The sequence below is a fragment of the Gossypium arboreum genome, chromosome 7, assembly GCF_025698485.1.
Source record: "Gossypium arboreum isolate Shixiya-1 chromosome 7, ASM2569848v2, whole genome shotgun sequence".
In the NCBI taxonomy this organism is placed as follows: domain Eukaryota; kingdom Viridiplantae; phylum Streptophyta; class Magnoliopsida; order Malvales; family Malvaceae; genus Gossypium; species Gossypium arboreum.
The window spans coordinates 96444985-96471948 of record NC_069076.1 but is presented as its reverse complement, the minus strand read 5'-3'; the positions used below and the strand labels follow the sequence as shown (position 1 = coordinate 96471948).

Sequence of the window (26964 nt, the reverse complement as noted above, 5' to 3'; positions counted from 1 at the left end):
ACAGCTCCATTAATAGCACCTTTAAGATAGACATTTTTTTTTTTGGTTTTATGTCCCCTTTTATTGTGGAATTGACATTTGTTCGTTGATTAGTCCTTATGGGCATTTGGTGGCATTGGTAGAGGGGTTTCAATATCCCCTCTTACCATTAATTCCTTTCTTTTGTAAATTTATATTTTAATCCCTTAACTCATCTTAACAGAATTATTACACTTTAATAGATAATTCTCTAATGTCCCACTTTATTTTTGATTATTAATTAATCAAAATTTATTTTTCAAGAATTTTTTCATGCACTTCTTAAAATAGTACGACATTAAGACATCATAAATTTTGGAGTGTTACATAAGCTGCTTCATTAAAGCAACATATAAATTTCCTTAAGGGTTCATTAAATATTGCTTGACAATAATGAGGCTTATAGGACTCTTATAAGTCGTATTGTTGGCAAGATATTGGCCAAGGAACAATTAGGAAATTGTTTGGAATTGCCAATGGTTCTTGCTTACAGATTTGTTGCCATGTCCTAGCATGTTCCCTTAGTGTTGTGGCGAAGACCCAACATTTAAGTGCTTAACACTCTCTAGATGCTCATGTGGTTGATAAATGTTAAAAGTAACATGTTTTAACTTCATTCTTAATGTATTTTTGGGTGATTATCTTATGTTAATTGTGAATTTTATGCTCCTAATCTTTTAAATTCATGTTTTAATGCTTAATAGAGCGTCAAAGCAAGTCATGTAACCCACACGAGCTGAACCATTCCACACATCAGTGGAACAATATTTAGTCCTCGTTTCAATCAATCACTCCAATTATTCGGTTAAATAATAGAAAGACGATAATTACTAGTACTTTTAGTCCTCGTTGGAACGATATCTTTGCTCACCATAGCTATAGTATTAATTGATAGATACAATTGTCTTAGTAAAATTTTTAATTAGTTTCACAACACATCAGTGGTTATAATATTGAGTTAGGTGGTTGATGGGGTCTTTGTTGTTGTCATATGTCTACCTAAGGGCCTAAAGGCATTGGTTTTGCAATGATTCGAGATGCTAAGGGTTTGTTCACATAAGGGCCCATTCAACGTCATATAACTTTTCTTTCGTAGGAGAGTTGATCTCTTTCCTTATAAACTTCACTTGTTCTTTCAAAGGTATATTTTACTATTGAAAAAGCATCATCTGAGTTCAATGCTCTCCTTCTATCACTTTACTTCTCTTACTATTGGCTTTACTTTCTTGTCGAGCTAGTTTCGCTAAGGATGCTCTATTTTCCTATTCGATGGTTGAGTCTCGTTGATTCATGTTCCTTTCTTGCTCTAGATCTTCTCTTCGAGATAGATTATTTCAACATGTTTGGAGTTCTTGTATTAATTACCTTAGTGTTTTGCCTTATCATCCCCGTTGCTATTTTTCTTGATCTTTCAAGGTTTGAGTTCAGCTTGTAGTTCAAAATATCATAGAGAGTCCAATGTCCATAATGAGTTTTTTCATCATAGTGGGGGCAGATTGTGATGCCCAAAGTACTATTATTGTTGGTACATGTGAGTTTGTAGAGGGTATTGAAAATAAGCAACACAATATGTGTTGTTTTGGCCCACATAATAGGGGTCATTATGAGTGGCATAATAGTGGCTTTACTAGTTGCTTTCGAACCTAGAATAATAGTTTTGGCTAGCTTGTTTTTGTTAATACTCTTCTACCACATGCTGGTGATCTATAGGTTGTTTTGTTGTTATGTAGCCTATTGGTGGTTTGTCGTTCTCCATTGTTCTTGTTGGCAGGGAATGCCACCATTTGGTTGAGCTATCACTTTTTGTCTTGGTTCCAATAAACGATGCCAATTCTAGATACAAGATTTGAAGGGTTAGTAGCTAAGGGTAGTTCACACACGTCAATGTGCCAAGAGTGGTAGAAGGGTGTTTAGGAGAGAGTAAGTGATTGGAAAGGGAACATAAATGGAGCTATTGCAAGGTGATGGCTTGTAGTATCCTTTTGTGTTTGGGGGCCCTTTTATAAGAGAAGGAAAGTCTAACATGAGCATTCTGGCGAATGGTATTTTATCTTATAAAAAGGATGGCTTTATGGGATAGGACAACATATGATTAGATCGTGTTAGGAGGTAGGGTATTGGATTATGGAATGTCTTATGGCGCATTTGTCAGAGGTGTCATGTATGATATGTACATTTAATGCAACATGATGAGTAGTTAGGAAAGTCCCCTTAATAGAGGCCATTCTGACAAAAGAACAAACTCGTATCGATGAAGATTGTTTTGATGGAAGAGTTATATATAACAAAAATAATTGTAATAATCCTTAAAAGTTAAATTGATCTTATACTTAAATTAGAAAAATTGAACCCATAGTTTAAGAACATTTTAACAATATTGTTCTTTATTCTTTTAAACTCATTTTAGATTTTTACTTTCTTGATCAATCATTCTTAAAGCATGTCATGACAAGAAATTGGGGTGTATTTTTTAGTAAAAAAAAAATGTAATTTTTAGTTTCTAAATCTGGGTTCACTTTAGTATTTATATTTTTTATCCATTTCGATACTTAAACTTGAAAAATGTAAAAGTTTAATAAAGTGACAATCTGAATTTGAATTTGGCAATTAAATCCATTTTGATACTTGTATTTTTTAGCTGCTTTGGAACATGAATTTGGTAACTAAATCAAACTTAATCTCTAAACTTGACACATGTAAACATTTGATGAGATGAAACTTTAAAATTACATCACGTCATCACCTAAACGTTTAAAAATATATATTCCTTAAAAATAAAAAAATAAAAATTAAATAATAACCTGATACAATTTCAAAATATTATTTAAAAAATAAAACAGAGAATGTTTTATTAAGATATTTAAAAGTTACATCACATCCATATGATGATACTTTATATATAAATTTAAATTTAAGAATAGACTCCACATTAAATTGAAGTATTCAAGAGCCCACCATCGTATTGTTTTTAACAAAGAAAATGAAAATGAAAAGAATGAAAATGACCCAGCAATTCAAATCAGATAACTGGCAGTTGGAGCCCAGATCTTGATGCAAATAATTTCTCTTAAAAGATTTAGAAAAATAATTATAAATTATAAAATCCAATTCTAACCCTAAATGTAATTTATTTTTTAATTTAAATTAAATGACTAGTCTTGACTCGTGAATCAATTAATTTTATCTCTCTCAAAACAACATTTCAGTTAATTCTCAATCCAATTAATTTGATTCACCAATTTAATATAATTCTAACATTAGTTAAAATCAACCCGTTGAATTGAAAATCAATACTTACTTGTTCTAGATATTAGATAAGCTCTCACACTAAACTCAATAAAATTCTATTTTATTTCGTTTTAATTTTAAAAACTTAGTATCTTTGGGTCCTTTTATAAACTTTCATATTATTTATTAAAATATTAAATCAAATAATTATTTATATTATTAAAATTTATTTAATGTTAAGATTCATTTAGTAATTAAATTTTGTTATGTGTGATATGTTTAGATAATTAGTAGATCTTATTAAATTGTGTGTAATTAAAACATTCCAATTCTTAAGGATTAAGAAAAGTGAGCACCTCAACTACACTCCCTAATTCTTATGGAGGATAAAATTGAAATAATTAAATTAGTAATTACAAATAATTAGACTCAAATCTAATTATCATATAACTTTTAAACATAAACTACATTATTTAAGTTTAAAAAGTATCAAAATGGAGAGAAAGAGCATAACAAGGCTTACCTTTGTGTTATCTAAGTGCCAAACCGAAACTCTAGTCATTGCTTCAATTAAACCCTAACAATTATATAATTTTTACTAGTCACAATTACATAATTTAAAAATTTATTGATGAAAAATAATTTTTCATACATTACTAAATTAAATAATATTAATTAGAAATTATTTATACTAATTTTAATTAAATTACAAAGTGTTATTATTAATTAGTTATACTTCACTAAAACCAATCGATAATAATAAGAGTTTATTTTTAATGTTAGAAGGAGAATAGCACAACAAATAAAGAATATTAAATTAATTAGATAAAAATATATAAAATATTTATTTTTATTATTTATTTTTTAGTAATCACATGATTTGATTTTGAGTCTTATTACCTGTTAGAGATACTTTTATAAAAATTAACATTCTTTTGTAAAATTTAAAATTTAAAAATTATATTACCGAACAAAAATTATATTCAACCAAAGTAGTCAACACTTCCTTAAACTCATTTAAATGAATTAAATAAATTAATCCCAATGTTTTCAATAAATTACCAAGTTCCTTACCATACAAATCACTGAAATTCTTATAAAATTATCTAACCTTCTTAACATAATAAAATTCATTAATACAAAAATCTCATACCATTCATGTCCATAAACTAAGTTCATGTATGCTGTTGACTTATGTTACTCCAACTCTTATTTTGAAATATTCATGTTCAACATTTATGTCTAACACAGATTTTGACCAAGTATGAAAATATGATCCTCTAAACACCTTCTAAATACATAGAAAAACTTACAAACAATTAAACATATCAACGTCGAACACACTCATATTCAACGCTCATACCCGAGTCTCTGACATAGCTGTTGGCTTCTTTTGGGCCTAAATATCTCGCCAAATCCATATACCAGCCATAGATGTTATAAGAACAACAAGAATGAATGCCTAATTAGTATTTGCAGGAAACTTATAACAGAACATAGAAAACCCCAAAAAATGGCATAAAAATCAGAATGAAAGCAAGTTACTCCAAGGCAGTTATAAGATCCGTGAAGCTAAACACCAGCCAATTAGCTTTTGCTGCAACGGACTCCCGATGTTGAACACCAGCATAACAAATAAACAAATTGGCACCTCCTGGTTTACGGGCCTAAATTTCAAGACGAAAATAAAATAAAATGTCAAAAATCACATTGGATAAGCAAAATGTTGCTGAATACAATGAAGGGATATAATAAAAAGAAACCCAGAAATTGCCCTTATCCATCAGACAGCTCAATAGCCTATAGGTGCTCAACATTATAAGTCAGCTAATAGATAATGAACTCAGGATACGTTTGACACAACCTCACCATCACTCCCTCAAACAAGCAACAAGATCGCTTGACACAATTAATAAAGTTGTTTTAACTTCAAAGCATGTTGAAACATGAAATGTTCTTCCTCTAAAAACATGCACGGCGCTCTTTGGACACTCTTTTAAGTGTTGTTAACATTCTATTTATAGCAATATTCTTGGCAAAAGAACCATGGAGACCCCTGTACTAGAGTTGGATTGCATTTTTCCCCCTCTACTTAAAAATGGGTAAATTAGTCCTTGTATATTAGATCAAAGAATTAACTGGTCCTTCTATTAAAAGTTTCATTCATTTCTACTGTTAAAAACTGGTCTATGTATGTCAGTATGGGTTACATGTGGTACGCCACAGGTCACTGTCTGGTAATTCCGTTTTCCACGCTAGCTTTTAATAGCACAGATGGATGAAATTTTAACAGAAGGAACCAATTTACTCCTTTATATAATGTACATGGATAAATTTGCCCATTTTTTTAGTAGAGGGCAAAATGCAATTTAGCTCTTAATACAAAAGCCTCCATGATACTTTTACCCAATATTCTTATATTAAATGCAATCATTAACCGTTAATGTATTGAAGGAAAATTTACTTTATATGGTAACCTTAAAGATTAACCATATCTAAAGAAAGTTACTATGAATTTACTAACCTCAAGATCAGTAGCACCATCACCAATCATGACTAATGCCTTGTATCCCTTAACCTGGAAATTTTTTTTGGTTAGACTTGGAAAATGAACTTTTAGCCGGCCAATACAAAAAAAGCCACAAGACTCACCTTTCTTATTTGTTGAACAGCAGTAGCTTTTCCTCCACTCCTCGAAGTGGGCTCATTAGCATCGAATCCCAAAAACTCCCCAGAACTTCCAAAGAGCAGCTGATTGGCAAAAATGTTTTCTTGCGGAATTCCAAGGATTGATGCAACAGGCTACAAAAACGCTTCTTAATTAACTATTTTCTGGCAGTAGTTGGCCAATGGTTAACCATTGGAAGATTACATTAATATACAATAACATGGCTCTCTCAATAGTAAGGAACCTACATGCTGTACAATGACTCTTACTGATGACAACATTACCCATATCACACTTTCATAATTTTATATCTAATTGGTTTTTCAGAAGTCACCATTTGCTGCATGTGTAATATCTAATGTCAAGTAAGGATTGCCATTTCGTGTTTCCAGTTTCCTACATTCAAGTTTCTATTTTCAATATCATCAAAATATTGCAAGTGATTTCAGATCTGCATTTATCAGAAGGGCAAATGAAACCACATGAATGCCTTAACAGAACAAAGTAAAACAGAGATGGTCTTTCAAGCATTTAGTAGCATAGTTGCATACATTGATCATTTGGCGGAAGCCCCCGGAAATTAGATAAACATCGGTATTCCTTGCCTTCAGCTTCTTGACTAATTCTTCAATGCCGGGCGAAATCCTAGAGATCAGTAAGAAGAATAATGAACTAGGCTATCAAACATCAGGTCAAAGAGAAGATTAAAAAGAAAGGCAAACAAGAATAAAAAATCATTAATTCATTGAGGAGAGTTGATGCCCTTCAGTAGTCATTTTTATGTAGCGATTTCTTAGAAAACCTCATAATTTAGTTTAACTGTATTGGTAAATATGATATACAACATTTAGAAAGCCCTAATCCAAGGGGAAACTAACAATTTTATATATTTAAATTGCATACTACCATTATACAATTTAATAATAATGACCACTATGTTGCAAGCATTATAAAAATCACAAACCGAGAAGTACTGAGGGTGGTGTTTCATAAGATTGCAATTCTTGATTGTGTGTATTACCTAAACTTAGATTTTTATTCCAAATAATTAATTATCTCAACAATAAATAAATAAAAAGGCACTAATACAAAAGAGATGAAAAAGACTAGAATTTAACTTCACCCTTGGTTAGGCAGTTGGCTATAAAACATTGGGTTTTAGGCTCTGAAATGTGTAAGATGTTGGTTAAAAGTTAAGATGGATATTTTAGAGACAATGGTCCTTGCCAAATTAGGAGTTGGTGAATTTTGTTCATTATAACATAGCAACACAAAATAATGGAGCTACATGAAACTCTTGTATCTTTTTTCCATCAAGTAACAAGGAAAGCACTAGAACTAAAACATAATATAACAAGATTTCACGGTGTTTAAAGCAAATATTGTACACATTGCGAGGTTCGATTAAATCATGGCTTAGAAAAATCCACCAATCAAATTCTGCAAACTATCCATAATTCAGAAGCATTTTAGTTACATGAAGAACATATCAAGGTATATTCGAGACAGTGAAATATGAGCCTCATACCTTGGGGGCCTTTTGTTGAGAAAATTCTGGACTTGAGCTAGGGAAGGCTTGAATAAAGACAATCGGGCAGATAAGGCCTCCTCAAAAGGAACAGAACCGCCCATGGCTCTATCAAACAAAACCAAAATCAACTATTCATGCTCCACAATATCAAAGGAATTTAAGAAATTAAAATGAATGTGGAGAACAACCTAGCAGTCCATTCTGCAACAGCCTTTCCAGCCCCACAAAATTCTGCAAGTTCATCAATTCCCTCATCTACGCACACCGTGCTATCCACATCAAAGCACACTGCATCAGCACTTCTCCACAGCTCAAGAACCTCTGAAATGTTAAAAGATGAATATCACACAATTACTATTACAAAACACAGAAAAGTTAACCTAGGTTACTCAGACTTGATTGTGAGTTTTGGGTACAACTATGTATCTAACACGGTACAATCAGATTTTTCAAAGTTTTCATATAAACCAATTAATTGTTTTTCATCCAAAATTGAGGGAACTTAATTAAAGAAATATATGAACCAAATAAGAAGAAAAAACCTTTGGAAGGCTGCCTGTTATCAATGTTGCCTGTAGTCGAGGCATCTAATGGTTGAATCGAAGCAGCAATCGAATCCAATGACTTGGGACGTCTCATCATCCAAACTTGACCCTTATTCAAGTTTTTATTCCTTAACTGCAAGGAAAATGTAGGGAGAAAAACAGAGTAATGCCGTCTACAAGAAGCTCGAATAGGAATGATCCGTGAATTCACCAGTCCTTCCATCAAAAAGTATATATATATCTGTTTCCAACAATCCAAAACAGTAATGAGGATCTTCCACTACCATAAGAAAACCAATTAACTAGCCCATATACAGAAGAAACAAAAAAAAAAATCAAAAGAGAAAATATATATAAACAACAACCCAGATTGAGAAAATGTCCAAGTAGACCATTAACAAAGCATAATTCTCGCATTTTCTCAATAAACGAAAACATTAAAGGATTCATCACTACCATAGATGAAAGGGAAGAGAAAGAAAGAATCATAAACAAAAAAAAAAAAAAAACATGCAGAAGGTAGGAAATGAAGAACCCAAACAAGGAAAACATAAAAGTAAGGAGGCAAATGACAAACCCAGATTGAGAAAATGTATAAGTGCAACATTAAACAAAGCAAAATTCTCGTATTTTCTCAGAAACCAAATAACAAAACAAAACAAAGAAACATTAAAAAGTGAAAAAAATGAAGAACCCAAATAAAAGTCTAAGGCAAAAAAGAAGCTTACAGTTGAGGGTTTAGAGATGTAGGAGATTACTAACTTTTCTAAAAGGCTTGGTTTGGAGATTTGTGGTCACTGTTTTGTATTGGGTTCTGTGTATTCAGATCTCTCTGTGTCAGTCTGTATGTATGTTCTCAAGTTGTTGGAGGTCTTTCTTTTCTTTTCATTTTTTAATGAAAGCTGTTGGAGTTTTTTTTTTTTTTTTTCCTTTTCATAGTGCATTTAAATTTACCAAAATGCTTCCTTTTTAGGGTAATTTACTTATCCGAACACTTGGTAGGTGAAGATTGAAGAGGGAACAAAAATCCAACCAAAAAAATTGGATTTAGACTCGGACTGACCCGAAACCTATATAAATTATAAATATACCGACAATATATTTTCCTTTTTTTAATTTGATCATGGCTGACTAAACTTTTATAATTTTTCATTTTTGGCATTAAAAAGAGTTTGTAATACCAACATTATCGTTAACAAATATTTTCATTTTGATCGCAAGCTATTAATTTGGAGGTTAGACAATTTTAATTCATCTATATTTCCTGTTTTACGAGAAAATATACAATTAAAAGTAAAATAAATAAATTGGTTTTTCTACAAAATCAAGTTTTCCTATAAACTTATATTCTGGTGTCTAAAATTATCACTTAAATATATTTTTCAACGCTAAAATGGAAATTTACAAAAGTTTGATGATTAACTGTATAATTTATCTTAAATTTAAAATTATTGTACAAATAAGGTAAGATATTAATAAGTTATCATTTTATTTAAGTTACAAAATTTGAATGTAATTTTAAGCGTTTAATAATTTTAAATAATTTATTTTTAATTTCTGTAATTAATTTTAATTCATTATTTGAATGGTTAATAATTCAGAAATAATAAAATAATATATAAATTTTCATATCCCTTTTATAAGGATCGTAATTATCTATCCCAACAATATCACCTCGACAAAATTCAAACTTACATCCTCCTTTTGTAACTTTATATTATTAGATTTGGCTGCTGTTTTAGAGTATAATTTAGAAAGAAAAAAAAAAGGACAATCTTATTCGTCCAATCTCTAAATACTTACCAACTTATGCTGATGTCAATGAATGATCAAAAATAAAATCACATTTACATTGCACTTGACAATGGATAGGTCATTATTCGCACTAGCTCCACCAAAATGTTTCACAAAGTAGCACCATGAACAAGTCCGAACATAGCAGTTGTTCACTCGGATTTTATTTCGTCACTGTCCCGAAAACATAGCACTTGTTCTTTTTGTTCAACCTTCCAATGCCGATGCTCCGGATATAATCTCAATCAGTTCAGTGGTAATTGATGCTTGACGGGTTCTGTAACACGAAATAGCAACTAAATGAGGCTCCACAAAAGTGACTGAGAAAACTAGTTAAAATATGAAAACCGATTCATATGAAAGTGTGTTTATAGGAGAAAGAGGGTGAGAGGGAGACCTGTTATATGTAAGAGTTAAGCGATCAAGCATGTCGCCTGCGTTTCTGCTTGAACTATCCATAGCGGACATTCTTGCTCCTTGCTCGCTACAAGCATTCTCCAACACTGCATTGAACATTACCTGCAAGAAACATGAGAATGCTTTAATGGTAAATTTTCGAAACGATATAGCGCAGATAGATGGAAAGAGAAAAAAAAAAAACTGAGTATCTTATACTGGTAAGAAGATAAGATGACATCCATTCTCAAGATTAAGGGAGAATTTGGTAGAGTGGAAAAATGGAGGGATGGAAAGAGTGAAAAAAAAAAAATTAAGCATACATAGTAGGAGAGAAAAGTGAGATAATAGAAAAGATGAGCAATTTTCATTTCAATGCATAAAAATAAAATCATTCTAAATTGGAATGAAAGGATGATAAATATCAGAGAAATCAGAAATGTAAGTTAACTGTGCACACTGACAAGATTATGCATTTTTTCTTTTTTAATTTTAATTTTAATTTTCCTTCTTTCATTATTCAACTCGACCAAATAACGGATGGAAAGAAAATTACTTTTTTTTTTTAATCTTTCCAACCAAGACACCAATGGAAGGAATATATAGATGTATATATATTTTCTATCTTTTCATCTTTCTCCTCCTCCAGTTTTCCATCATTACAATTTTCTTTCACCTTAAACAATCAAAGTCTAAAGGCACCTGAGTGCTCAAAATTCTCTTATGGCTATCCGTTCTTGGTCATCCAAATACATTGTACAAAGAGATACTAAATGATTTACCCTGGCAAATGACTCACGGTACCTCAAAACCCAACAACAAAGTCAAAAACTAAGTAAATCAAACCAAGATTCAATCAAAGATAATATGTGAGAATGAATCTTTTCGAGGAAACATGAAATATGCACGGTACCTCGAAACACACTTCAAATCACTAGATTTCAAGTTCGGGAGCTCAAGTTATGACCATTTTAGTGAAGATTGCGCGAGCAGAATTACTGGATGGAATTATGACAAAAATTACGAATTTTAGACTTTTAATTCGAGTTTAAATCAAATTGAGTTTGCTTTTTAGGCTTAATTTTTATTTATATATGAGCCCAATATTGTATTTATTAAGTTTTATTATTTTATTATTCTTAATTTTAGATATTGTTTAAGTATTTTAAGTTGTTTAGGAATTTTTGTTTCTTAGTCAAACAAGAAAATTTAGTTGAAAACTACTTATTGTTTAGATTAATTAGAGCTTTAGTATACTTTAAAGCTCTATTTGTATGTACTTAGCTAGCCTAGCTTTTTCATTGTTCATTAAGATACAATTGTTTTCATTAATAAGGTTCAATTAGACATTTATCCATCTATCATCAAATCTATCGGTTTATTCGATCCATCTTCCACGTTTAAATTTCGTTTATTTATTTAGTTAATTATTATTTTGAATATTTATTCTTAATTCTTAAATTTCTTCTTTTCAGTGTTTTCGTTTTCTTTAATTTCTAAATTTGTTTATTTATTCTTTACAAATCAAATCTGAATTCTTTTTGAGTCAAACAACTTGAACACGATCCTTCTTCCGCACTTTACCGTATCAATGTGTACTCGTATCAAGGTGTACTTGATTGAGTGGAAAAGTGAAAGGATAAAAAGAGAGTTGAAAAGTGCAATAAAATAAGATTTGAGTATGCTTGGTAAAAAAGAAAAATGAGAGGAAAGAAAATATAATAGATGATCATTTTCCATCCTAATGTATCAAAACCAACCAATCATTCTAAATTGGGATGATGAGAGGAGAGAAAATGGAAGAGGGGTGTATGTTAGTTTAAAATTATGCAGTTTTCAAAGTTCCATTTTCTTTCCTCTCATTGTTCTACTCTACCAAGCAATGAAGGAAACGATAATTACTTTTCCTTTCAAATTTTCCATCCTTCCTACCAAGCGAACCTACTTAAAGACAAATTATATTTTCTTTCTATTTTTCTACCACTTCAATTTTCCATATTTTCAATTTTCTTTCTACTCTACCAAGCAAAACCTTAGAGCCCTATCACAATCTTTGGAACTTAACTGATAAAGAATTTACTTTATCTTTGAAATCATAGGAATTGCTTCCATTAACGATCATTACATAGAAGAGGTTCTTCTGATCTTAATACAGCTCTCTAAGACCTAGGTGTCAAGTAAATTTCACAAAATTTGAAAGATTGGTTTTCATTAATCAAATGTTTATATTCAATTATTCATAGTTCATGCCTTCATGGTATAACTTCCATGCAGAATGTGAAGAAATAAGGATTTTTGTATCAAACAGTGGGACTTACACAAGAGAACTGGAACTCTGCAAGATTTTGAAGTATTTCGCCCTTTGTCTCACCACCCTCAACTTCATACGAGTCTAGATCACCAAGCTTTCCCCCAGATTCAGCTTCCCTTTCAACAATCTATTCAAACAAACCAGCAAATACAAGCAGAGACTAAAATAAAGCAACATTTGAACAAGAAACAAGAAAAACTATGAAGCTGAATGATTTTAGTCATACTTCAGGTGATAAAACAGTTGACACTGTTGGCACAAATGAAACTACTGAGTGAAACTTGTTGAAGACAATCCTCAAAGCATCATACTCGACATTCTTTAAGATCTCATCTGCAAGAACAGAGACCTGAAAGGGCACATATATTTGTAAGCATGGAAAAAAAAAGAGTAGAAAAAGTCCATAAAAAGAGAGATCCAACTATATTGGAAAATCCAGTTCATCCAAAGAGATAAGTAAAAGACAGTACATGTTCACATTAGCTCATTCAACGAATAGAGAAGAATCATAGGAGAATTTGCACATGTACGCTCTTTAGGTTTGGGTGAAGAATTCCTAACCCTATATGAAGCCTTTTAAGGCTTTTAAGTGAAGACTGAGGAGATCTACATGTGAAGTGCAGATATTATTATTTACCAACATCATGACAGATTATAACCAAACATAAAGCATTAGCACTCTCCCTAGAATCATTATCCATTAAACTCTAATTAGATCTGCAACAAAAAAACCTCCAAGATTCAACCCTACCTTAAATTACTGTTATGACTACTATTCACGTTCCAGGTCAGTAGGTAGGTTGAATCATTTGTCACATTACTTCCCTGAAAATGGAGTCTTTCCTTTCTAAACCAACTGATAAATTTACCATCTATTATCAAATTAAGTCCTATAATTACTGTTTCTTGCCTATTATATAACCAGATTTTTCTTAATGTGAAATATCCCACTCCTGCATGATAAAAAAGACGACAATAAAGAAAGAATCAAGCATCGAATATGTAGGAATATTCTGTAAATATTTTAGGAATATTTTGTAGATATTTTTTTTATTAAAATCCCTTATTTTAAGGGATCATATCTCCTATTTAGTATCTTTCCTAACTTAGAGTTTCCTAAAGTAGTGTCATAGGTTGTATATAAAAACTCTGATTTATGTTCTATTTAGTATCAAATACTCTGATTTCTACAGAATATAGCAATCAGAGGTTCTTTCATTATTGCACATAAAAGCACAATGACAGACCTGAGTGTAGTTCAAAGGGTTCTTCTGCAGCTCAGTTATGATTAACTCAATGTCCTTCTTAGAGTCACGAATCAATTGAGCCTTTGCTTTCTCTCCCAAAATAACGTATTTTGTTTCTTTTTCAGGACCTTCCAAAATAAAGATATTTAACTCATAAGAAGCATCCAATTTGGATACCACCAGAGAGAAAACAAACAAGCAGTTGCTTGGGAGATATACCAGAGTTCAACTTGTGGAGCCCCTTGCTTATCTTGACTGATGTAGAATTAATTCCACCACAGAGACCTTTGTCTGAAGAGATGGTCACAACAACGTTCTTCTTGACATCAGCACCTAGCATTGTGGCAAGACATTAGTAAAATGAGGCTGAAGAGAAATATAAATTTGATACAAGTAAAACATAACAATAAAAAAAAAAATTATAGAAGGACAAAACAAGGGAGTGAATAGGAAAAGACCCTATAACCCTAACTAAGCAAGTTCATTCACCATTCTCTTTCAACCTGAACCACGTAATATTAGTTATCAACTGAGTCAAACTAGGTATTATTGATACAGAACCAGTTCTGTAAATAATCAAAACCTATCTAAAGCTTAAATTCTTTCAGAGCAAGCCCAAATAGGCACTCACATAACATCCATAAGGCATTATTATATGAGAATCATAAACCTGATTACACCCCAATAAACAAAATCAATGAGAAAAATCCATCTTCTCCAAATCATCAGCTTATATTAACCTAGGACATATAAGGATATACTCACAAAATTATCAAACAAATAAACACAAAGAAGCATTAAAAGTGCAGCTAATCTGCTCAAGTTGTTCTATTATGAACCAAATATCAAAGTCATTTGCGTAACCTTCTGGGCATAGGGAGTGGGGGAAGAAAAACTATGCCAAAGCCTGACAAGATTCACAACATGAGCACCAATTCAATATAAAGGTAAAAAACACAACTTGATAGCAACCATTAAGCAAAATGCAATGAGAACACAAACAAAATCAATTGAGCTTGCTCAGCAAACGGGTATATATCAAGGCTTCTTGGTGGGACATACTAGGTAGATCGCCAAGAAGAGCAGTAAATGGTTGCCAGAGGCCACGGGAATTCTCAGCTTTAGTTTGAATTGCTCTCAACTTTGAGGCTGCAACCATCTTCATAGCCTTTGTGATTTTCTGAATATTCTTGACACTCTTCATACGGTTTCTAACTGCACAAGGAATTGACCATAAACCAAGTTATAACCTTCACCAGGAACCGTAACTCTAGAAGAGAACATGAAAAGCATACGCATATAACATCGTACTAAAAAGAAACAGGAAACAGTCTTACCAACTTGGGTCGAAATATAACGAACTCCAATAGGACCCTCATCCCTGCCATCCAAGTTAACTTATTTATTAGCTCAAATTGCATCAAAGAAAATTGCTAAAATATAAATTTCATTATAAATTTTACAAGGTACATTCAAATTTTGATCTTTTCCTTCCTTCTGAAAACTTAAGTGATTGAGCCACACCAGTACAAACTGTTTAGCTCAATTTTAGATATGTATTTAACCATAAAAATTATATAATCCATTCTTCTCTATTAGCAGGAAAATGATCTAAGCTTATTTCAAAAGTGTCCATTTTATATATAGAAAAAATAGCAGGAAAATATACAAAAAAGAAAAAAAGAAAAGAAAGTCCAAACTTAATGTCCACAAACTTAATGTCCCCAAAACCAGTTCAAAATCCAATCAGTCCGGTAAAAGTCCAAGTAAATAGAGGAAATGCGATGAGAATATGTGTATAGAGAGAGATCGGAAAAAACGAGATCCGTACTCCAGAGAGGGAGCGAGAGGAGAGGATCGGAGGGCGGTAATAGGGTGGGGAGAGATCATAGGGGCGAAACGCCTCCCTTCGCGTCTGAGAGCAGCCAACGCCATCGCTTACCGATACGGACAAACCCTAGAAACTCTTTGCTGTTGTTCGTGTATCAATGACAAAGTTCTTTGTTTATTTTTCTCTTTTTCTTTTTTTTAAGCATAAACTGCCTAAGTGGCCAAAACTTTCATTAATCAACTAGCATAAAAAAAATTCATGGATCTCATGAGAATAATCAACTAGCATCAAATGTCACAAGCCCTAGCCAGATCAGACTATCGGCAACCCTATTGCCGAAACGGGCTACATGAGAAAAATCCAAATACAAGAATAAACGTTTATACTATCAGGCCTCATGTAAAAAAGAACCCAAAATAGAAATATCCATCAAACTAGTACAAAGCTTAGAAATTAAAAGATCATTATCGGGCTTTGTTATAACATATATCAAATCCATAGAATATGCAACTTGAAGACCAAGTAGGATCACTCAGTGCCTCAGCCCAGCTCGGTCCCATTGCCTCAAGTAGTCGAACCACTTGACCCCATGCTCAAAGCTATCATCGTCATGCACCACAACACCTAATCTGACTCTATCTCGATCCCCATGTAAGGTTGTGTCGACATTAACCTTGAAGGCCTCTTGCCACAATGGAACCCAACAAGCCTCTCCCGAACGGGCTAGCAACATCGGCTTATGCCCCTTAGCTCGATCAAGTATCAAGTAGGCTGCTGAGTGCTTCCCCTTTGGCACTACATTGTCACGCTCATTCCTCATATTGTATATAAGAATTACAAAGTCTGCAAATGCCCCTTTGTCTATCGCCATCATAGCTTTTTCTAGCCAATCAATGCTACAATTCACATCTCCATTTAGTAACTCATCATGAATGCCTTGTATAGTGATTCCCCTTCCAATTGTCGAAAATTTGTAATATGAATACAAAGCTCTATTGTCATACTCAGGCGAAAGTATCTCGCCAAGAATTTGCTCGCTAGCTCGTCCCAAGTATTGATGGAATCTACCGACTGTGAATCTAACCAAATAAACTCATCATCAGTAAGAGAGAATGGGAATAATCGAAGACAGATAGCGTCATTGGATTGCCCATTATATTTAATGGTATCACAAATGGTTAGAAATCTCTTAAGATATTGGTTCGGATCATCATTCATTGACCCTCGAAATTTAAGGTTCACTTGTATCATTTGGGTCATGGTTGGTTTGATTTCAAAGTTATTAGCATTAATCATCGGGCTATTAATGCTACCTCAGACAACATCCAAATTAGGCATCGCGTAGTCGCGCAAAGTACATTGCTCCATGGGTGGGTGTAGTGGTGGTTGAAACTCTACTCGTGAATATTCGATAGGTTGATCTCTTTGTGGAGGTGGGGTGTCTCTAGGATGTTACACCCTTCTTGCATGTGTAATGATACGTTCTAGTTTCGACTTAAATAGTAAGACATCGTTACTGGTCTAAGTCATATAACGCCTTCTACAAGTAAAAAAGAGTGTAGAAAATTAACTAAAAATTGCAAATGAGATAAAGACAAATAAAAGCAAAGTTGTATCTATAAACCTTACTTTTGCTACTTATCTCTACATAAAATGTGCACAACTAAAAATTATTCAATCTTGCACTGTCTCCCCGGCAACGGCGTCAACAACTTTGACCACATTCGTACGTACGTACGTATAAAATAAACGATTTTATAAAACAATTTTAGAGCACGATTTTACTGCAAGCGTAAAGGTCAGTTATAATATTTGTAGTGCTGCAATGTAACACATGAGTATTCTAAGGATCAAACCTAAAGAAGATGACAATTGAATGATAAATAGCGTACACTATAGAGTCTAAGCGGCTACTGATATGATTTTATAATATAGAAAATCATAACAAGAAAATTTTGTAAGAAAATTAAATATGTTAAACTAATGACCAAATTGTAAAGAGTACAAAACTAAGAGATTAATCAATTAATGACTAATGGTGGTTGGTTGATTTCGATGTGGTTTGCCGGTTCTTGAATGAGGGACTTAAATCACTTAAATTACTAAATGGCTCCATTTTATCTCTCAATCTCAATTTTACTAACTGAGACGAATCAATCTGATTTATCTTTCAATCTCACCGATTAATCCGAGACTAATGAATTGGTGCACAACAAGATTACCTCTCGATTTCACTTGTCTAGAAATTCCCTTAGGGGTGTTATTTTTAAAGTTTTTAGGTTTATTCGATTTAGTCCAATTTATTACAATTTAGTCTCTTTTCCAAAAAAAATCAACTTACCTACATCTCCCAACCAACCTCGTTTTTAGGTTTAGCTACTCATACTAAAAATAAAGAGAAGACATAGAAATGAAAAGTAAAGAAGCCATGAAAGTAAAACTTAAGAAAAATATAAAAGTTTGGATTTTTATGTAAGAAAACTTAAAGAACATGAAATTAAAGGCATTTAATAAGAAAGTCTAAAGCAATAAATATAAAATTAACAAAGTTTAGCTGATTTAAAGTAAAAAAAATACATTAAACTAAAGCTAGAAATGTCTTACAACCAAGGTACAGGGACTCAAAGTGTAAATAAACCTAAGCTACAGTGATAACTAACCTAACTAACACTAAGAACACCAATAACAAGAAGTAGATGCAGAAAATAAACTTTAAAACTAAGAAAAAATAAGAGAAAATAAAAACCCTAGAAAAGTTGTAGAAAAAACTAAAAGAAAACCTAGAGAAACTAAAGCTAAAAACTAAACTAATGTATGTTTCTTCCCTCCTCAGTCAAAATTGGTTATTTTATGCTAAATGTGTAACACCCCCTACCCGTATTCCTGGCCTAGAATAGGGTACGAGGCATTACCGAACTTAATATGATCAATCATGTAAAAATCAGCCATAAAATTTCTTCTAAATTAAAAACTTTCATACATATGTTTAACGTCCCTTATATGGGCCTACGGGGCCCAAAACATACATTCAGGGTGGTTCGGGATCAAACCGTAAACATATGAAACTTTTGCAACACTTAGAAAATTTTCACACTTTGGAGAGTCACACGCCCTTAGAAAATTTTCACACTTTGGAGAGTCACACGCCCGTGTTTTCAACCCGTGTAACTCTCTATTTATAACTTCATCACCCTTGTCAGTCGTATACTTCACATAAATAACAAGAAATGTGTATGGGCTCAATTCTCATTAAATTTCTCATATATATACACAATTTCACATTATGTAATCATACAACATATATCAGCCATATCTCCGTAATCTAAATATATTTTCATAACAACTTATCTTGATTTCATACTATTTCATATTTAAGCTTAAATAACCAAAGTATTTGAAATATCATCTTTATGCAAATAGTACACATGAGGTATATAATTCCATAATTATGAATAAACACATTTATCAAACATTTTCCATATTCATATAACAATGTCTCAGGTCTCCATATATCAATAACCGTCATTTCCATGAATTTTGAGTTCAATTTCATAATTATTTGTCTCATGTTCAATTTATTCCATGTCGGAACTTTATTCATTAAAACATTTGAATTATCAATACATATGGACAGTACATTCAAGATGAACAATTATATAATCACAAATGAATTCATTTATCAACCAAGTTCTATACTCATATCTTATCAACTCGTACTTCCTTATATCACATAATTCCATGTAACACTTACCAAACTTTGTCAAATTAGTAAACGTCCTACGAAATTGAGTATGTGACAGCCCAAAATTGACCCTAGTCGGAAGTGGTTTCGGGACCACAAAACCGAGTCATAAAAATAATTAACCGTCATATTCGATGCTTATTATATGTGAACATGCATGTGTGAAAGATTCAAGCTTTGATTTGGTCATTTGCATGTGAATTTATTTAATAGGACTTATGTGAGACACTTTTGAAATGTGATAGGTTAATTTTAAAACGGGCTATTAATGCATGTGTTGAAAAGGATGGTTTTGCATGTTAAATTACCCATTTTAGATAGTGGCCGGCCATGTTACTAGTTAAAATATAATATATGAATTTTATATTAACATTATTTTAGTTAAATGACTTAATATCATGGAATTATAATAATTAAAAGTAAAAAGTGGGTGAAAAAAAAAAAAGGGTGTTTATCTTGTTCTTTCTAGCCGAATGTAAAGAAGAGTTGGGGAGAAGAACCATTCGGCCACCTTAGGTTTTCATTAAGGTAAGAAGTTTAAGTTAAATTCTTGAAATTTAAGTTAATTTTGAGTTAGTTACCAAGTTCTTTAGGTAACCCATGTTAAAATTTTGATTTTAAGAATGAGTAGAACTTTCAGCCATGATAGTTAATAAAAGATATGGTTATTGTTTCATGCTAATTTAGATGAATAATGGTAGATAGGTGTTTGAACTAAACAAATGATCATATGGATGCATTAGATGCTAAGTGGGAAGAATCGGCTATCATGTTTGATGCCATTGCCGAACATAAATTTGTTTATAATTGAATAATGTGTGTGTTTTGAGTTGATAGAATAAAAAGAATGCTTAAAATGTGTTATAAGCAAATAAGAGTTAAATTAAAGTTGCTAAATTACCATTGTTTTTGCCGAATATGTGCTTAATTTAAAGAGGAGTTTGTTGAAGAATGTATGTGAACATGGTAAGTGTATTCGCTTAGTGAGTAAATGAAATGAAAATTTGGAATTGATTTTTTTTATGTGTATGTATGACCAAGTATATTCGCCACATAAGTAATATAAGTACATGATGTTATATTATGATTATTGAGCTTATGTATGTGGGTGCATGTATATTTAGTAATATAATGACGTTTGGTTTTGAAAGTTGAATGATAAATTATTACCTTAATTACATGAGCATTTGGCGAAAGTAGCATTTGTGTATGAACATGTATTAGTTATGAAATCGGTAGGTTTAAGAATAATTGTGGTAATGATAATATATTATAAAATGAGTTTGATATTTGATTACCAAATGTGAATAATAAGTAAACACTATTGATCAAAATATTAAACATCTCTATTTATACTTATTTAGCTCAAGAGCAAGGGGGATCAAAGTTGGATAAGGGAAAAGAGAAAGCTATAGAGTAGTCAATCCACAACCGTCCCAATATACCGAGGTAAGTTCGGATAGTCACATTTAGTGCATCTTGATAATGTCTTGATATGACGAATAAATTATGCTTCAAGCTTATAGCAAAAAAAAAAATTATATAGTTGGTGCATGGCATATCACTATTCGAATGAGTAAATAAACCAAAATTTTGAGATGTTATGTAATTGAATTCATTGTAAATAAATATGTATGGTGCTCATTGAAGGAATATATCCGGACTTATAATCTGCAGGCTTTGTGCTGGCAATAGATATCTGGGTTAAATCCCGCAAGCTTGTGCTGGTAATAGATATCCGGGTTAAATCCCGCAGGCTTTGTGCTGGTAATAGATATCCGGGTTAAATCCCGCAGGCTTTGTGCTAGAAATTGGACTCGGGTTTTAAAAACCTAGCAGGCTTAATGCCGGTGATTTGAGTAAGATTGTGATTTCGAATGTTCGGAGGAAACCACCATTGAATTTGTTCAATGCATTAAGTTTGTCAGGTATGTATTATATACTTTTATATGTTAGATTGATCGGAATTGAATCATGAATGCGAAATGAGAAGTATATGTGAAAATCTCATATGTGTATGTGTGTATTCGGTTATGGTGAAAGGTTACATGAGATTGATTTGGTGATATACATGTTAAATAATATGAATGCAAAGAATGTGTAATAAATCTGCTTGGGACAGCAGCAGTAACATGATTTCGAAAAATCACCATAAATTGTGGGAGTTGAGTTAGAGGCTGAATAAATTATGTCATGAAATCTTAATGAGTCTAGTTTTTTATAAAAGAAACCGTGTAAGCAAAAGAATTGCCAATAATGAGATATTTGAAGTGGCATGGAACAGAGTCAAAATGACTTCGAGGTCCCCTGTTCTGTTTTCAGAAAATCATTATAAATGGTACAAAAATGGTTATAAGATAAAATTTATATTCTTAGACTCCTTAATGAGTATAGTTTCCAATTAAATAAACGATAACATGTTTTGAATTCTGTATAATGAGAAATTTGATTTGTAGTGAAGAGTGGTTAGAATAGTCAAACAGTGAAATAGGGGAAAATTTCAAGAAAAATCTGGTATTGATTGGTCAAACCAAAAATTTTGTAAATTTTATTGATAGAAGATATATAAGTCTATTTTCAGGGAAAATTAACGGTACTTGATTTGGAGTTCCTTAGCTCTAGTTATAAATAATTTAGTGACTGCTGCTCAGGAAGACAACTTGTAGCAAATTTGTGATTTTGTTGCAAACATGGTTAAAACTTGTTAATGAGATGCTTTTCGAGTTCTTATGATCTTATTTTTGATTTCAATATTTGGTTTTAATTCAGTTTAGATTCAAGTGAGGTGAATTTGCTACATATGCATTATGTTCATGGATACTTGGCCAAAATGGAAATTATCTAGGAATGATTTCTTAAAATTTGAATAATCGATCGTAAGTAAATTAATTGTTTGCATTGCTTAAAACTTACTAAGCATAGTAATGCTTACTTGTTACCTTAATTCTCTGTTTTGTAGATTTTGTTCGTCACCACGGTCTCGGGATCTCAAAGTCGAAGTCGACCACACTATCTAAGCTTCTTGGTACTCTAGTAGTTAAATTTCGATAATGGCATGTATAGGCTTGACTTTTTGTTGTTAAATAACTATCTTTTTGATGATGTATATATATGGGTAGCCATGCGAAAATGGCTTGATAAGTTACTATATGTGATCCAAATGGTTAATGTGAATGCGTGGTTGAGATTTGCTTAATGTTTTCAATGTATAATTGAATTGAACTTAAGAATAAATCGCTATACCTAATTATCTTGATATGACTCTTTTGTATATGATAATACTCTTTAACCCTCCGGCGACGGGTACGGGTTAAGGGTGTTACATTTTATTGGTATCAGACCTACGATTTAGTCGATTCTAGGACTAACGTAGAGTGTTTGAGTCTAGCTATACATGCCATTATGTGTTAATATGATAGTGTGGTGATTTCTGACTGTTGAAAACGTGTTTATGTATAGTAATGGATCTCGATCCCAATCGAGCGGTAGCTGATGATGTTGAGAGTGTAGCGCCTACTCCCGCGCATGGAACAGTGCCGGTGGACTCTCAACCTATTGCAAGTAATCAGAATGATGAGGCTAGACTGGCTTTCTATAGTGTAATGAATGATTGGTTCAATCAATACATTCGAACCAATACGGCTGTTCCACAACCCCTACTCCCGAATAATACACCCCCTGCACCTATGATACCTCCGGTAACTGATTAGACGAGGTTAAATAAGCCCCCGGTTGATAGAATCCGAAAGTACGAGGCTACTAAATTTAAGGCTACAGATAGCGATGATGCTGAACAAGCTGAATTTTGGTTGGATAACACTATCCAAGTGTTTGATGAACTGTCCTACACACTCGATGAAAATTTAAAATGTGCTATATCTTTGCTACGTGATTCTGCCTATTATTGGTGGAATACGTTGATTTCTGTTGTGCCCAGAGAGCGAGTGACTTGGGAGTTCTTTCGAATCGAGTTTCGAAAAAAGTATATCAGCCAGAGATTCATTGATCAGAAATGGAAAGAATTTCTTGAACTTAAACAAGGTTCCATGTCGGTTACAGATTATGAACAAAAATTTGTGAGGCTTTGCCGGTATGCCCGAGAATGTGTTTCTTCAGAAGCTATAATGTGTAAACGTTTCGAAGATGGATTGAATGAAGATATAAAATTGTATGTTGGAATTCTCGAAATCAGAGAATTTGTAATACTTGTCGAGCGAGCTTGCAAGGCCGAAGAGCTTAGTAAAGAGAAAAGAAAAGCTGAGGTGGGAGCAAGAGAGTTCCGTAAAAGATCTTCGGGAAAGCCCTTTCAGCAGTCACCGAAGAAATTTAAAGAGGATTCAGGTCAATCTAAAGACACTTCGGGCTTTTCCAGACAAGACCATAATCGACCCCCAGTGAGTACGCGAGCCACTTCAGTTGCCAGTGTTAGAAATGATCGTCGGGACGGAGACGAGTGCAAGTATTGTGGTAAATAGCATTCGGGAGTTGTAGATTTCATGACCACTCTGTTATAAATCTGGTCACCGACCATTTTATTAAAGATCGCCCGAGGTTATCCGAGCAAAATGTGAACCAGTGGGAAACCGAGTATTACAAGACGAGGTAGACCACCTAGGAATTCGTGGAATGCTAGTGGCGGTCGAGAGGGTCTAGAGATCTGCAACCGGATCCGAGGCTCGTGCTCTGCTAGAGCTTATGCTATCTTGCGCACGCCGAGGATGCTTCTTCGCCGATGTTATTACTGGTACTTTTACTCTCTTTGATCTTGATGTGATTGCTTTGATTGACCACGGTTCTACTCATTCATATGTATGTGAGACTTTAGCATCCAAGAAGACTCTACTGTTGAGTCTCTCGAGTTCGTAATCCAGTGTCAAATCCTTGGGTCAATATGTGTTATTCGACAAAGTGTGCAGGAAATGTCCCCTGATAATCCGAGGTTCCTATTTTCTGGCCGATTTGATGCTTCTACCATTTAATGAATTTGATGTTATTCTCGGTATGGATTGGTTGACTGTCCATGATGCAGTTGTGAATTGAAAAAGAAAGACTGTTGATTTGAGATGTGCAAATGATGAGATAATCCGAGTTGAGTCTACTGATATGAACGGGTTACCAGCAGTTATATCCTCGATGTTGGCTCAGAAATATGTCAAAAAGGGGTGTGAGGTGTATCTTGTGTACGTACTTGATAGTAAAGAATCAGAAAAGAAGCTTCAATCAGTATCAGTGGTTTGTGAGTATCCAGATGTTTTTCCTGAGGAATTGCCAGGGTTACCACCTATTCGTGAGGTAGAATTCAGCATCGAACTAGTACCTGGTACCACACTAATTTCGATAGCTCCGTATAGTATGGCACCAATGGAATTGAAGGAATTGAAAACCCAGTTGCAAGAATTGACGGATAGAGGTTTTGCTCGACCGAGTTTCTCACCTTGGGGTGCACCAGTATTGTTTGTGAAAAAGAAGGACGGAACCATGAGATTGTGCATTGACTATCGTCAGTTGAATAAAGTGACAATAAAGAATAAATATCCGTTACCGCGTATTGATGATTTGTTTGATCAACTGAAGGGAGCCTTAGTGTTTTCAAAGATAGATTTGAGATCGGGTTATTATCAGTTACGAGTTCGAGACTCAGACATACCTAAAACTGCTTTCAAAACGAGATACGGTCATTACGAGTTCTTAGTGATGCCGTTTGGGCTCACTAATGCCCCTGTGGTATTTATGGACTTGATGAATTGGATCTTCAGACCGTATTTAGATCGGTTTGTAGTTATGTTTATCAACGACATTTTGGTCTATTCGCAATATGAAAACGAACATGCTGGGCACCTAAGATTAGTGTTGCAGATTTTACGGGATAAACAGTTATATGCTAAGTTCAGTAAATGTGAGTTCTGGTTAAGAGAAGTTAACTTTTTGGGACATGTAGTATCCGCATCGGGTATTCGAGTTGATCCGAGCAAAATTTCAGCCATACTTGATTGGAAGCCCCCGAGAAATATTACTGAAGTTCGGAGCTTTTTGGGACTTGCTGGATACTATAGACGGTTTGTAAAAGGTTTCTCGATGATAATTACACCAATGACGAAGCTACTTCAGAAAGATATTAAGTTCGAATGGTCAGAAAAGTGCTAGAAAAGTTTCGACCAACTGAAAATACTTTTGACGGAAGCTCCAGTGTTAGTGCAGCCCGAATCCGGTAAAGAGTTTGTTATTTACAGTGATGTGTCCTTACAAGGGCTGGGTTGTGTATTGATGCAAGAGGGTCGAGTTGTAGCTTACGCATCGAGGCAATTGAAGCCACATGAGAGAAACTATCCGACTCATGATCTCGAATTAGCTGCCATAGTTTTTGCTTTAAAAATATGGCGACATTATTTGTTCAGTGAAAGATGTCATGTATATTCAGATCATAAAAGCCTCAAATATTTAATGACTCAAAAAGATTTGAATCTGAGACAAAGACGTTGGCTTGAATTGTTGAAAGATTATGATCTTGTTATTGACTATCACCCTGGAAAGGCTAACGTGGTTGCCGATGCTTTGAGTCGCAAATCACTGTTTGCTTTGAGAGCGATGAATGTTCACTTGTCCGTTTCATCCGATAATATGTTAGTAGCAGAATTAAAAGTCAAACCATTATTGACTCATCAAATAAGTAAAACTCAGAAAGTCGATGATGAATTGGTGGCTAAACGAGCTGAATGTGTTTCGAATACGGATTCAGAGTTTCAAATTGACGACAACGATTGTTTGAGGTTTAAAAGTCAATTGTGTGTTCCAAGAAATTCAGAACTTATTTCGATGATTTTGAACGAAGCTCATGATAGCCGAATGTCGATCCATCCTGGTAGCACGAAAATGTACAACGATTTGAAATGTCAGTTTTGGTGGCCTGGTATGAAACGAGACATTTCTGACTTTGTTTCCAAGTGTTTGGTATGTCAACAAGTGAAAGCGGAACATCAAGTGCCTTCAGGATTACTTCAACCGATCATGATACCCGAATGGAAATAGGATCGAGTCACGATGGATTTTGTATCTGGGTTGCCATTGTCGTCAAGCAAGAAAGATGCGATTTGGGTTGTTGTTGATAGACTAACAAAGTCGGCTCATTTTATTCCCGTACGTAAGGATTATTCACTTGACAAACTAGCCGAGTTGTATGTTCTCAGATTGTGAGGTTACACGGGGTACCTATTTCTATTGTGTCGGATAGAGATTCGAGATTCACATCGCGATTCTAGAAGAAGTTGCAAGAAGCATTAGGTACCAAGTTGCATTTTAGCACCGCTTTTCATCCTCAGACTGATGGTCAATCCGAGCGGATCATTCAGATACTCGAGGATATGTTGAGATGTTGCATCCTTGAGTTTAGTGGTTCATGGGAACGATATTTACCTTTGATTGAATTCGCGTACAACAATAGTTTTCAATCAAGCATTAGGATGGCACCTTATGAGGCTTTGTATGGTCGTAAATGTCGTACACCGTTATTTTGGACCGAGCTTAGTGAAAATAAAATCTTCGGGGTCGATTTGATTAAAGATGCTAAGCAAAAAGTAAAAGTAATCCATGAAAGTCTGAAGGCAGCTTCGGATCGTCAGAAGTCGTATGCGGATTTAAAACGAAAAGACATTGAAT

At 33.4% G+C, this 26964-nt stretch overlaps 2 protein-coding genes across 3 annotated transcripts; both read right to left on the bottom strand.

Moving 5' to 3' along the window:
- Positions 1 to 4337: 4337 nt before the first annotated feature.
- Positions 4338 to 9074, bottom strand: LOC108458223 (phosphoserine phosphatase, chloroplastic). Of its 2 annotated transcripts, none has more exons than XM_017757652.2 (8): positions 8719 to 9074; positions 7988 to 8231; positions 7634 to 7766; positions 7443 to 7550; positions 6466 to 6559; positions 5899 to 6048; positions 5771 to 5824; positions 4338 to 4913 (listed from the first exon to the last, which is right to left on the bottom strand). In XM_017757652.2, exons 2-8 carry the CDS (start codon positions 8211 to 8213, stop codon positions 4788 to 4790), a joined length of 891 nt encoding a protein of 296 aa, XP_017613141.1. In that variant the 5' UTR covers positions 8214 to 8231; positions 8719 to 9074; the 3' UTR covers positions 4338 to 4787. The 2 variants fall into 2 exon arrangements, with proteins under 2 accessions (XP_017613141.1, XP_017613211.1); XM_017757722.2 differs by having other exon boundaries at positions 8753 to 9074.
- Positions 9075 to 9692: 618 nt separating this feature from the next.
- Positions 9693 to 16044, bottom strand: LOC108460173 (ATP synthase subunit gamma, mitochondrial). Its single transcript, XM_017759553.2, has 9 exons — positions 15570 to 16044; positions 15076 to 15119; positions 14801 to 14953; positions 13958 to 14071; positions 13739 to 13866; positions 12718 to 12840; positions 12499 to 12618; positions 10182 to 10303; positions 9693 to 10061 (listed from the first exon to the last, which is right to left on the bottom strand). The coding sequence occupies exons 1-9, from the start codon at positions 15671 to 15673 to the stop codon at positions 9992 to 9994; spliced, it is 978 nt and encodes a 325-aa protein (XP_017615042.1). The 5' UTR covers positions 15674 to 16044; the 3' UTR covers positions 9693 to 9991.
- Between the last annotated feature and the right edge of the window lie 10920 nt (positions 16045 to 26964).

Bases quoted from the DNA above. Each gene is read 5' to 3' on its own strand.
- LOC108460173 (XM_017759553.2), bottom strand. From the start codon at position 15,673: ATGGCGTTGGCTGCTCTCAGACGCGAAGGGAGGCGTTTCGCCCCTATG. The intron at 13,867-13,957 runs GTATATCTCCCA...TTATTTTGGAAG, and splicing joins GCTCCACAAGTTGAACTCTG to GTCCTGAAAAAGAAACAAAA. The intron at 12,841-13,738 runs GTCTGTCATTGT...GTGCCCTTTCAG, and splicing joins ACCCTTTGAACTACACTCAG to GTCTCTGTTCTTGCAGATGA.
- LOC108458223 (XM_017757652.2), bottom strand. From the start codon at position 8,213: ATGGAAGGACTGGTGAATTCACGGATCATTCCTATTCGAGCTTCTTGT. The intron at 7,551-7,633 runs GTTGTTCTCCAC...TTTGTTTGATAG, and splicing joins GTTGCAGAATGGACTGCTAG to AGCCATGGGCGGTTCTGTTC. The intron at 4,914-5,770 runs GTTAGTAAATTC...CTTGAAATTTAG, and splicing joins ATGGTGCTACTGATCTTGAG to GCCCGTAAACCAGGAGGTGC.